This window comes from Urocitellus parryii, chromosome 11, assembly GCF_045843805.1.
Source record: "Urocitellus parryii isolate mUroPar1 chromosome 11, mUroPar1.hap1, whole genome shotgun sequence".
Lineage (NCBI taxonomy): Eukaryota > Metazoa > Chordata > Mammalia > Rodentia > Sciuridae > Urocitellus > Urocitellus parryii.
The window spans coordinates 112,308,850-112,321,887 of NC_135541.1; the positions used below are offsets into that span (position 1 = coordinate 112,308,850).

The 13,038-nt window shown below is 35.1% G+C and overlaps 1 protein-coding gene across 1 annotated transcript; it reads right to left on the bottom strand.

Annotated features, from left to right (window-relative positions):
- Positions 1-3,373: 3,373 nt before the first annotated feature.
- LOC144249367 (vomeronasal type-1 receptor 90-like) lies at positions 3,374-4,306 on the bottom strand. Its single transcript, XM_077791597.1, has one exon. It carries the CDS (start codon positions 4,304-4,306, stop codon positions 3,374-3,376), a length of 933 nt encoding a protein of 310 aa, XP_077647723.1.
- Between the last annotated feature and the right edge of the window lie 8,732 nt (positions 4,307-13,038).

Sequence of the window (13,038 nt, forward strand, 5' to 3'; positions counted from 1 at the left end):
CCTCTGAAAATAAAGAGATTTTATAGCTTTATTTGCATGAGCGTTACCTTTCATCAAAGGTTCAGGACTTTTGGTATGGCTGAATATATGAGAAAGAAAGATAGGAGACACATGATGCTGCAAAAGAGTTTAAAGGGCTAAAAAAAGAGAGATAAAAATTGGGATCCAAACAAGGCCATAACACAGCTATAAAATTATGAGGAAGAAGTTTAGTTACATATTGAGAATCTATAGTCATGTTTAAAGTAGTAGACAACAATCTTAGTGCCAGGATAATGTAGTGAACTCAACTTGTTGTGGAGAGACTTGGGGTTGAGTATAATAGTCCATTTATCATCAGTAAACACAGATATTAATTTTTTGTTTGTTTACCTCCATCTGTATACATTGTTATTTCATCTACAGAAGGAACAGTAGAAATCAAGGAAGAAGGAGAATGTGTTACCTGAGATACAAAGATAGTCATCCATTATGAGGTATGTGAAAATTAATAGGAGGTAAAAATGTAGTTAATACAGCTTGATAGTAGGATGAAAACTGTAAATATTGAAGATATGGAGGTTTTTATTAATAAGTAACATGTAAAACATGAATGTCCATGTCTGTCAAAGATAAAATTTTGTTATAATCATTAGTAATTAACTGAGAATACATGTCAGCAAAAGGCAATATATCATAGCCTAAAAAATGAGGACAATATCATTACTTTAATACATATATTTTTATTACAATTAACAACTGTTGTAAAAGTATAAGGTGTTTTAACAAAAATTATTAATAACAATGACATAATAAATGGGAAAAGTTGATTTACAATTATTGTTGACAACTTTTTATTAATATTATTTTTTTTGTAAATCCTGTTTTAAAGAAGGAATCAAGTAAAGGAAGGAGGCAGCATCCTGTTCCTGGAAAAAATGAGAGATCAGTTTGGCATCAGCTGTAATTTTTAATTTATGTATTTAAGAAACCATACTCATGAAGATTAATCCCATTTATGTAAAATTTAATTTATTTATTTTAATTATAACATAAAAACATAAAAAAAGCATGATCAATACCATTAATCATCAATTTTTAGTTGAAGAAAAGTTTCGGAAATTATAGATATTGTATCTTTGATAATTTTTAGAAATCAAGACTTTTGTTTGGCCACCTAGAAAACCCCAGAGCCTTAATCTTAAAGATATTTATATATTTTGAGAGTTAACTCAGGAGAAATTAGCCTTGGGATAAAGAAAGAATGTAAAAACTTTTATAGTTAGATAAAACAAGACTGACCAGAAAAAAAATACATCAATTTATTCAAAATATTTTAAAACTTACATTGCTGTAATATTAACTTTTTTTTTTTTTTTTAAATCAGGCCAGAGTGTAGTTTTAGCTCAGATAAGAGCCAGTGGAAGCTTGTGAAATTTTTAACAAAAACTTTTTTTTTTTTAAAGAAAGTTTGTACATTTAAAATGTTTCTGCTTTTTTTTTTTTTTTTTTTTTTTTTTTTTTTTTTTTTTTCTGTGTTGCAACATTAGGAAGGAATTGGTTAAAAAAAAACCTGGCTGAAAACAGGTGAGATAGCCAGCCAAGCAGCTTGGATTGAAAAGAGATGCTTTTTTTCTTGTGTGTTAACTGTTTTGCCATAAGCCTAGTGAATCTTGTAGGTTTTTTAATTCACATTTTAAATATAAGGCTAGGCAAGTTAGAGATCCAGCAGAAGTTAAATGGTAAGTAAAATTGGCATAACCATTTTTTTTTTAATGAACACAATCCCTTTATTTTTATTTATTTATTTTTATGTGGTGCTGAGGATAGAATGCATTTATCAAAATTTCTCAGTTCACTTCCTTCTTAAAGTCTTTCTTTTAATTTACCCACATTAGAGTTCAGTCTTTGTAAAATGAATTCCATGGTTTTGAACAATGGCAGGCATCCATTTTATGCGTTCAGTACAGAAAAGTCTCTTCACCTGAAAAGTGACCTTGGTATTGTTTTGTTTGCTGTTGTTGTTTCTGGGTTTTTTGTTCATTTGTTTATGAGACCATCTTGCTGTGATGCCCACCCTGGTCTCACACTTGTGGGCTTATTGTCCTGCCTCAGCCTCCTGAGCAGGTGGGACAGCAGGTACAGTGTGCCAGGCCACATCCACTTCTTACCCAAGGGCTGCTCTTTTGTCTAATCCTGAAAACCAGTCCTCTCAGGTCTGGTCTCTGTTGTCTCCTCAGGAATGGGATTTAAATGGAATGAAAGAAGTATCCTTCACATCCTATTTCTTTTCAGCTGATAATGGTTTTTAATATTGGGAATTTCATTTTAAAACACAATTTAGGTTGTTTTAACTAATAGTTCCGCTACTGTGCCAGAGAAGTACCAGAAGTGATTCCTCCATTCTGTTTTTGGTGCCCCTCACTGAACTCATTCCATGTGTCCTTTGCCTGCTCTTCCCATTCCATGCTGACCACCATTCCATTCTGTTCTACTAGACTTACTTACTGCTTTCTACAAAAGTGTGGGAACATGTGCTGCTTGTCCTTCAGAACCAGGCATGTTTCTCTTAACTTAAAGAAAGTCATGGGCCACTTTTTGTTATGGTAAGATGCACGTAACAAGAAATTTACCATTTTATTCTTTTTTTTTATTCCAATAGCTTTGTTTTATTTGTTTGTTTTGCATTTACATGACAGTTGGAAGTATTTTGACATATTATACATTCCTGGGTTGCAACCTAAAACAATTTTGATCTCATTCTCTGGTTGAATATTTTGATCCTTTCTAAGAGTACAGATCAGATTTATTCCCTCAAGAATTTATTTATTTTTGTTTCCAGCTGAATAATATTCCATGGTATGCCAAAGGCATGTTTTGCTTTTACATTCATATGCTTTTGGGCATTGAGGCCTTTCTGACGTGGGCTACCATTAATAGTGCTACTTTGAGCACTAGTGTACATACAGTAACTTGAGTCCTTACATTCAGTTCTTTTTAAAAGATCAATAAGAGGACAATTGATGAATCAGGGGTAATTTGTGACAATAAATATGTCAATATTTATTGGGAAGAATACAGCTCACTTAAGCACTTATTAAAACCTGATGTATACACTCAATATGTTCTCAATGAGTCACCCAGGCCATGAAGGTCCCACTTCATAACAATCACTTGCTGACACCAAGCAGATATGTTGGGTCCTTGTGTTAACTCAAAAAGTAAAGAATTGACATTTCTATAAATTTGTTATTCACTTGTTTCAAAGTAACAGATTTAACAAACATGCATATCTCCACATTAACTTCCTCCAGAGGGCATATATTCTAGGCTATAATTTACTGTTCATAAGCCAGTTTATTGGCATATTAGGAAAACTTATCTATATCAGTAGTTAAGTATGCGCTATCTTCACCCACAACGATTTCCAAAAGTTAATGATTTGTTTTTCAGTGCAGATCAGCAGCATAGGACTGGTTGTGGCATAGCCATTGGCCACCATCATATGGATATAATAATAAACTGGGTCATTGTTCCCCGTAGTTCTTGAGGAGGAGAAGATGTTGTCCAAACAGTACATGAGCACAAATAAACTCATGAGCAGCAGGATGGTCCAGGTGGCCCTCTGCACGGGGGATGCCTTTGGAGAAATCCTGGTGTTGTGAAGGTGCTGGACGTGCCTCCTATGCCTGCACAGGAGGGCCACCATGTACCCACTAGAGAGGGCCATTAACCCTATGAGAAAGACATCCCGGAATACACCTAATACAGAAAATAAATGCCTGAAGAAGTAACTCATTTGGACAATTTTGCAGGGTTCAGTAATAAACACAATGACATTTGAGGTCACATTGGGAATAGCATTAGAGGACAAGGAGAAGTGAGCACTCAAGGACATGTAGAAGGCCCACAGGAAAACAAGGACACACAGGGTCTGCTGTGGGGATTTATGTTTGAACTTGGCCAAGCAGGAGCTTCTGGGGCTGAGGGTGATGGCCTGGAGGACACTCAGCAGGCAGGTGGCACAAATGGAGAAGCCCCTCAGAAACCTGTGCAAGTAGATCACCAATTTACACTTGATGTCATCCCAAAAATCCTGAGAAAGAGCAACATCTGTAGCTATGTACCCCAAAATTGTCATCATCCCTATGTGGACTAGGGCCAAGAGAGCAATGATCAGGTCAGTGGGCTTGAGCCTGTGCTGGAGGAGGAATGTGAAGATGTGGAAGAGAAGGAGGATGGAGTTGGCTGAGATCCCAAGGCCAACTTCGGAGAAAAATGCATTTCTTATGCCAATATAATCATAGAGTTTGTTGGTGATATTCATCTTTTGAGCAATGAATCACATAATATATATCTTAGGAGAAAATGAAGAAAAGACTTTATTTTGAGTAGTATAACACCCATTAATTTCAGCCTCTCCTGTTACCATCAGGACATGTGTGGATTCACCCCAACACACTCTTTTCTCACTTCAGCATTCAAGTCTCTCTGATACTCTCCGTGTGCCATTTTCCTGTTATTACCAAATCATGTCTGGATTGTGTAATGATTTTAGGGCTGTCATCTTTCCTATGCATTCAGAATTATAATGTGCTACTGAAAATAGTTCTAGTTTATAATATCATCTTGAAGTCTTTGGCATAGTGCCTTAATTGGTTTCTATCTTTATCTTCTCAATTCAGCCTCAAGTCCATTTTGAAAATTGTACAATTATTGATGCATTTAAATGGAGGCTTGCATAATAATAGAGAATTCCAACTCTCTCAAGAAATGAATCTTGATGGAGTAGTTGTATACCTGGTTATGTTACTGGAGTTTTATCTTTAGTCTGGTTTATTACCAGACCTAATATCTTTAATACATTAACCAAGCCAACAGTAACAACTACACACTGTAAGACATGTTGTTTGAATATGAATTTAAAATCTACCATTTATTTCAAGTGTGATCTTGAGCAGTCTGTGATGCTTAACTCTTATCATCAAACCTATAAATATGGGCAGGCATATTATCTGAATTCAAGAGCTATTGTGTGTGCAAAGGGTGAAGTACCAAATGTGGAAGTGTTTTTAACATATAATGACATTAAGAAATATTAACCATTATTTTTAATTATGTGATTACTCATAGGTGACTGGAAAGACATTTCAGTTTTTTAATAATAACTACCTCTGTTGCTGCCTCAAAAGAGTTCCATAATTTTGGAACATTTTATCACTATCTGTAGAAAATTCTTTGGTGACATTTTAAGACTGTTTTTGAATCATCAGTGTACCTATATGTCTTATATACATATTATTATTATCACCAGAATAATTGTCCTAAGTGTTCCATGTCCAGTTATCAATTATTATTAGAAATATATTCTAATTTTTTCTACTCAGTCATCTGGAATCAGCTTGGTAATTAAAGTCACAGTGAAAGTGATTCTGAGTCATTCCATTGTAAAGTTTTCACTAAAGTACAAGAAGTTGAACTTAGTCTGAAAGAAGGACTTTCACAAGAGTCCAATTTGTCATCTCCTAGAATAAAGAAATTTCAGTTCAGAGGCCAAGCAGAAACTTGAGACAGAAAATTTGATGTTGATCTGCCAATGTTATATTTCCTATACAAGGAATGTTTGCATTTTATTTCAAGTGTCCTGAAATTGTAGGTATATATTTCAAATCATTTCCAGTCATATTTTTAAAAGTAAATATCATTAGAAAATTATGCATGTGAGGCTAAATCATTTCATGACTCTTTAGAACATGTTAATGTATAAGTCAGTATACTAAACATGGCTGCAGTGGGGCACGACTCTAAATACAGCAGCTTGACAGGCTGAGAAAGGACAATTTTAAGTTAAAAGCCAGCCTAAGCAGTGGTGAGGTGATAAGCAACTCAGTAAGACCCTATCTCTAAATAAAATACAAAATATGGCTGGAGATGTTGCTTAGTGGTTAAATTCACCTGAGTTCAATTCCCAGTACTAAGAAAACAAAAATACTAAGAAACAACAAAAGGTAAACATTCGTGAACATAAGATGCCATGTATAAATCCAAGGTTATGTACATAATTGGTTAAAACTGGCATGCTCTTGTTTGTTTTAATTTTTAATTGGAATATACCCTTTGTGCTTTGATATGGGGCCCAGTATTACAATTCAACATATGTATATAGTGCTTTGGGATCAAAGTGTGTCAATTTCCATCTTCCCCAAAGTTCTCATTTTTATGTTGGAAGCTTGCAAACACTTCTGTGGATACTTTAAGTTTTATAAGTAACTGTTAAGGACTGTAATCACCCTATTGTGGTACAAATCCTGGGCGACTTTTCTCTCTTAACTCTTTTTGGCACTCCACAACCACCATCTATCTCATTTTCTAATCATAGATCTAGGAAGCTTTTCTCTTCACAGCTTCTGTGTGATCAACCTTTTCAGGTTCAATGCATGAGTTTCAGCATGCAATATTTGTGGAAAATGAAAACTCTCTACTACCATTAATGAAGGACAATATTTTCCCTATGATCAGGTAAAGTGACAAAATTTTCTGCATTCACTCATTCAGTGTTTTGGGGTTGTTCTCATAATAAGTCCAGAAGAAAGATTAGAATATTCAAATAAAATGTCCATATGTTTCCAAGCTTTTCTGAATTACATTTGATCATCAGTCCTACATTGTTTTATTTGTGACATCAATGGATATACAAATGGCATATGCTCATTCCTATAAATTGATTTCATATAAGTCAAGTATTTATGGGTACTTTTATGGTATAAGTTTAAATATATTTACATTATCATGTGACAAATAACTTTTAAAGTGTTTTAGGTCAGGGAGAGTAGCCTGAGATAGTAGATTTCCAAGTTAAAACCCAGCCACAGTAGCTTAGCAAGGCCTTAAGCAACTAAGTGAGACGCTGCCTCAAGATGAAAAAAAAAATGATTGGGGTTATGGCTCAGTGTTTAACATTAATGTGAGTTCAATTACTGGTACAGAAAAAAAAATTGCCCTCTTTCAACAACAATAAAAGAGTGTACTATGAAACAAAACAAAAAAATGCATTATGTGACATACAGGATCTGTTTTAAAATTATTTAAACATTTGAACCTTGTAAAAAACAAGCATGAAAACACTCATTGAATGAAATGTTTTTATCACCTGTGTCTCAAGGCCATTGGGTGACATTAAGTTCAGTGTTACTGAGAAATCTGCAGTCCTCCAAAAAGAAATAATGAAAAGCAGGAGTGTATAGTGCCATGAGTTTGCAATCATACTAAAAAATGCATGGATTTGTTTGTTCATTGCCTTAAAGCCAGTGGAAACTTGTTTTCTGAAAGTGAATTTCTGTATTAGTAACAGGAAATCTTAGACTCTTTCCTGATGTCTGCATGAATTCAAGGGACACAATTTGCTGTAATCCTAAGCACAATTATTCTCTCTCCATGTAGTGCCCAGAGAAACCCCAGAAAAATGCTTTTCTAGTCATCCTGCTGTCTCCAATTTTGAACCACAATCATATCAGCAAATGCTTCACATCAAGTATATATGATTAAAATTATGTAAGTATATCACAGTGGTAATGTAAAGAATGTTCTATAGTATTGTCCACGCTGATTACCCATTGTTGTGGGAAAGCATCCTGGGGAATGAGAACCATTCATAAAGGGGAGCTAAGGAAAATCCTGTGGCACCAACCTTCCCTTCTCTGGTCCATCTCAATCACACCTGGCACAGCACACCTTAGGTGATCAGGGGACAGAACACAAGATTTTTGCCATCATTGGGGTGACCGGAGAACCCCTCCTCAATAAGGGTCTTAGGGTTGATGCTGCCAATTTGGTATCTTGATGCCCTCTTGTATCAGCACTAATATTGTACTTTATGCATTTGAGAAATCAAGCTGCCCCAAGACTCCACATTCTCTGGGGAAGGATGTATAAATCACAGTGACTATAACTTGAATTTCTGAAATAGGTCACCCTTGATGAATCCACATCTGGTAAGAGGAAGGAAAATCTAAGTAAGTAGATGAGTAGAGCACATTACACATTTTTTAAAAAAGAAATGTCTACAAATTACAGAACTTCCATTTGTTAGTGCTCATAGTAAAGACTTGGGGACCCTCATGGTGAAGACTCCCTTTAACATCTAGATCATGGAAGCAGTCCTGTTAGACAATGTGTAGTCAACAATACCATGGGTGACTCATGATACATACACCATCATACATGTTCCCTCAAACTAGTGAGAACTGCTCAGGCAGTGGATATGAGCTGGAGGTCAGGACAGAAGTGAGAGAATAACAGGAGGAGAATACCCCTGTGCAAAACTCACTGCAAGTTTGCCTTCTTAGGATGTTCAAATTCCAGGGTGAAGGATTGAAGGGAGCACACATCTGTTCTCTCCTCTGCAGTGTAAGCATCATCCTGCCTCTCTCTCAAGGATGAGATGACAGAGGAATCCTTTTACTTACTCACCTCTAAAGATTGCATGAATTTTCATGATCACACAGCTCCACTTCATTGTTGCAATCTTCCCCATCCTCCCTTCTATTCATTAAGTTAAAAATGGAAAAAAAGGGATGAAGCGGGTGAGATTAGTCCTGCTTCAAGCAATTGGGTTTGGAGCTGTGGTCAATGCAGGCAGCACTTTCTACCTCGTGGCACTTCTAGTGCTGGAAATCTATGAAGAGCACATGGGGAGATGACTGGCACCTCAGGGAGGGCAAAACCATTGCCCAGCAGATGTTAGTCCTGTGAGCACATCTGCTGTGAGATACAGAGACTCTAGCAACATGATGAGCAAAACCCTGCACAAGGTTTTGGCAAATGAATGTCAGCTCTTTGTGAGAAATAGATATGAGAATCATCAGTTTACTTGTGAATTGTCAGTGTTGTAAAGGACAGCCTGGGATTCACAATTAGAGCTACGGGGTTTTAACTTTTAACTATGGGGTTTTAACTACCCCATTTTAACTTTCGCCTGAGAAAAGCCACTAGAAGTGAAAGTGTTCTTTTAAACTAAAGAAACAATAATCCCCAGAGGTACTTCTTCACAGACCCCAAGCTGTCTGTCACTACTAGAAAACCCAAGCAGTCCTGCAGAAGAGACCTTCTCCCTGATTGATGTAGTGATGGAAGATTCAAGTCCTGCTTTCCTGCTCTACACTGTTGGCTTTCCTGTCTGATTTTACCCTTTGAGTTTTAGTAACAAGAAAATTATATAGGTTGACATTTAGCTAGTCATGCTACAGATATGAAAAAGTGAGTTTTGGAAAAAAATCTAAAATGTAGGTACTGTTATCATGGTAGGGTGGGATTTGACTGACCTAAATGTTCCTCTAAACAAAATTAGATTCAAATGTTTCCAATCTAACAGAAATTGCAAAGGGTATTCCTCTTTAGTGATGAAATCATAAAGGACTCATGAATACAATTATTCTTCCTCCAAACTATTCTGAATTATATTCCTGGGTGTTTTGGAGCCAGTAATGGGAAACGACCAGCATGTTCATTTGATTTTTTAAAATATTTAATGTATATTCAAAACTTATCATCATTGCCCTTTCCTAACTGATAGAGTACAACGTAGGGGAATTTTTAATTTGTGAAATTAAATTGAATGCAAAGGCATATTGAAAAAGTTTAAGTAGATATTTAATACTAGTGTGAGTTTTCCTTCTACAAAATGAGGTTTTGAACATAGTACCTCATTTCCTTCTAAAGATTTTAAAAATTAAAATGATTCAAACTTTGAAAGTCACTTGCCGATTCTCTATCTGTTTATGCACATGACAGAAGCAAAGGTATAGATAATAAAATGTGCAATTAAAACTTATGGCTTTCCTGGATATATATATATATATATATATATATATATATATATATATATATATGTATCAGTAAATAATATATAGACTCTAGAATAGATAAGTTGTTACTAGATATCACTAAATTACAAAAATAAATGGAAAAATTAAAATTAATTAATATTCTCTATGAGAAATTGAGTAACTTTAGGAGTATCTAAATTGAAGAAGCAAACATTCTTAGAAGAGAATATCCTCATTGTACCATGAGAACACAGTACTCTGGGCTCAGTAGGGCTGTTGAGCTGATGTCTCCTGCAGCTATCAGACACTTCACTAAAAGGCACAGATTCCCTCCTCCCACAGCTTTTCTAGGGCCACCCAAACACTAATTCTGTATCTGAGGACACAGAGTCACTTACCCAGATGTCTGAGGCAGGGAAGGACTCAGAGAAGTTGAGAAGCACCGAAAGAGATGTGAGGTTTTAGGAAAGGATGTCTTTAAGTCCTGTCTCTTCAGGGATGTAATTTTAGTGTCTGCAAAGGTGACAAGATCCCACTGGAGGACACAGAACTGTGGCTTTCCCAGTGGAACATGTCCCCTGTCTCATAGTTTTACTTTCTTCTCTGGTGGATAACAACAGTCCTGGGAGAGCTGGGCCCCAAACTTTTCTCTAAGTTCCCTGGAAACTTCAGGAGAGAGATCTTGATTGGGTCCATGTCCCCATCATATTGACAAGCCCAGTTACTCTCATTCTGATCCTGAGGTCAAATGAGTTCAAACCATTCCACAACTGACCATGCTTCTATTTTGGGCTGATGGATTCCTGGCACCCATCATGGTTTCCCAGTGGCTCTGAGGGTCCTCGCCCTAAAATGTGTGATGGGCTCTTTCCCCCTGGTTTGTTCCCACATAGAGCACCCTGTTTCTGGGTACTGTTGGTTCTTTGTGCCTTCGTTTTCTGTTAGGCACAGGGTCTCTGTTCTAATGCTTAAGTCCTTGTTCTAGCAGTCTGTCATGATATATTTTTTTTTCATCACAACTTTTGGTAATTTGAGTTTTTTCTCTCTTTGTTAGCTTGGCTAAGAGTTTCTCAATTTGGTTAATTTTTTCACAAACATTTTGTTTTTCAATTTGTTGAATTTTTTTTGTTTCAATTTTATTGATTTCAACTCTGATTTTAATTATTTTGCCTTCTACTGCTGTTGGTGTATATTTGTCATTTTTTTCCTAGGGCTTTGAGATACAATTTTATTATTTTTATTTGGCTATTTTCTATTCTTTTAATGAATGAGCTCAATGCAATAAACTTTTCTCTTAGAACTGCCTTCATAGTGTCCCAGAAATTTTTATATGTTGTATCACTATTCTCATTTCTAAGTATTTTTTTAAATTTTATCTCTGATTTCTTTTGTCATCCATTGGTCATTCAATAGTGAATTATTTACTCTCCAGGTGTTAGAGTATGTACTATTTTTATTTTACATTTGATTTATAATTTTGTTCCATTATTATGATCTGATAAAATGCAGGTAGTATCTCTAAGTTTTTTTGTTTTTCTTTCTTTTTTTTTGTATTTGCTACTATTTCCTTTGTGGCATAACATATGGATCCATGTGCTGCTGAGAAGAAAGTGTGTCGATGGGGAGGGAATATTCTATATATGTCTGTAAGTCAACATATTGATTGAATTATTGATTTCTATAGTTTCTTTGTTTAGTTTTTGTTGGGAAGATCTATCCAGTCGCGAGAGAGATGTATAAAATTCACCCAGTGTTATTGTGTTGTGTTCTTTTTTGTTCTTGTATTTGAGAAGGGTTTGTTTGACATAGATGCCACAGTTTTTCAAACATACATATTTTATGATTGTTATGTCTTGTTGAATTATGAATTCCTTAAGCAGTGAAATCTCCTTCTTTATCTCTTTTCACTAGCTTTGGTTTGAAGTCCAGTTTTCTGTTATGAGGATGGAAAAACCCTGCTTATTTACATGATGCATGTGAGTGATGTGTTTTACCAACCCTTTCAGCTTAAATCTGTGGATTTCTTTTCCTGTGTGATGAATATCTTGAAGGCAACATATTGTTGGGTTTTTAAAATCCAATCTGTCAGTCTATGTCTTTTTAAATTTTTTTTTATTTGTCAATAGACCTTTATTTTATTTATTTCTATGTAGTACTGAGAATCCAGACCAGAGCTTCACATATACTAGGCACTGAGCCAGAACCCCAGACACAGTCTATGTATTTTAATTGATGAGTTTAGACCATTTCCATTTGGGGTTATTATTATTATATGATTTGTATTCCTGGATATTTTGGTTTCTTTTGTTTTTTAACTTGACTTGGTTTCTCTTTGACTTACCTTTACTTTAATGTGTTTCTGCCTTTGCTAATTTTCATTGTTGTTTTTCATTTCCTCCACCTGGAATATTTTACTGAGCATGCTCTTTAGTGTGGGCTTTCTCACTGTGAATTCTTTTAACTTTTGTTCATCATGAAAGGTTTTTTTAAATTTCATCATCAAATCTGAAGCTTAATTTTGCTGAATATAAGAGTCTTAGTTGGCATCCTTTTTATTTTCCAGAGCTTTGTATATGCTATTCCACAATCTCCTGGCTTTGAGGGTCTGGGTTGAAAAACCTGTTGATATCCATATCGGTATCCCCCTATATGTGATCTGATTCCTCTCTCATGGCCTTTAACAGTTTATTCTTATTCTGTATGCTAGGCATTTTTATTATAATGTACCTTGGTATAGATGTGTTTCAATTTTTTACATTTGGTATCCTGTAAGCCTCTTGTATTTGGTTTTCCAATTCATCCTTCATGTTTTAGAAATTTTCTGATATTATCTCGTTGAAGAGATTGTGCATTCCTCTGGTTTGAAATTCTGTTCCTTCCTCTATCCCAATAACTCTTAGATTTGGTCTTTTGATGCTATCCCATAATTCTTTTTAATTTTTATTTTATTTATTTATTTATTTTTATTTATTTTTTTTAATGTTGGTTGTTCAAAACATTACATAGTTCTTGATATATCATATTTCACATTTTGATTCAAGCGGGTTATTCTGAAATTCATCCATCACTTTAATTATGTATATTATGAACTCCTTCTCTGACATTTCATTGACTGTGCTGTCCTTGGATTTTGTTATCATAGTATCCTGGTTTGTTTGGTGCATTTTGTTTTCTTGTTTTTTCATGTTGTCTATGCATCTTCCTTTCCTGCAGTGAGGATCCTTTCAGATTATCT

Coding starts and splice junctions, on each gene's coding strand:
- LOC144249367 (XM_077791597.1), bottom strand. CDS start 4,306: ATGAATATCACCAACAAACTCTATGATTATATTGGCATAAGAAATGCA.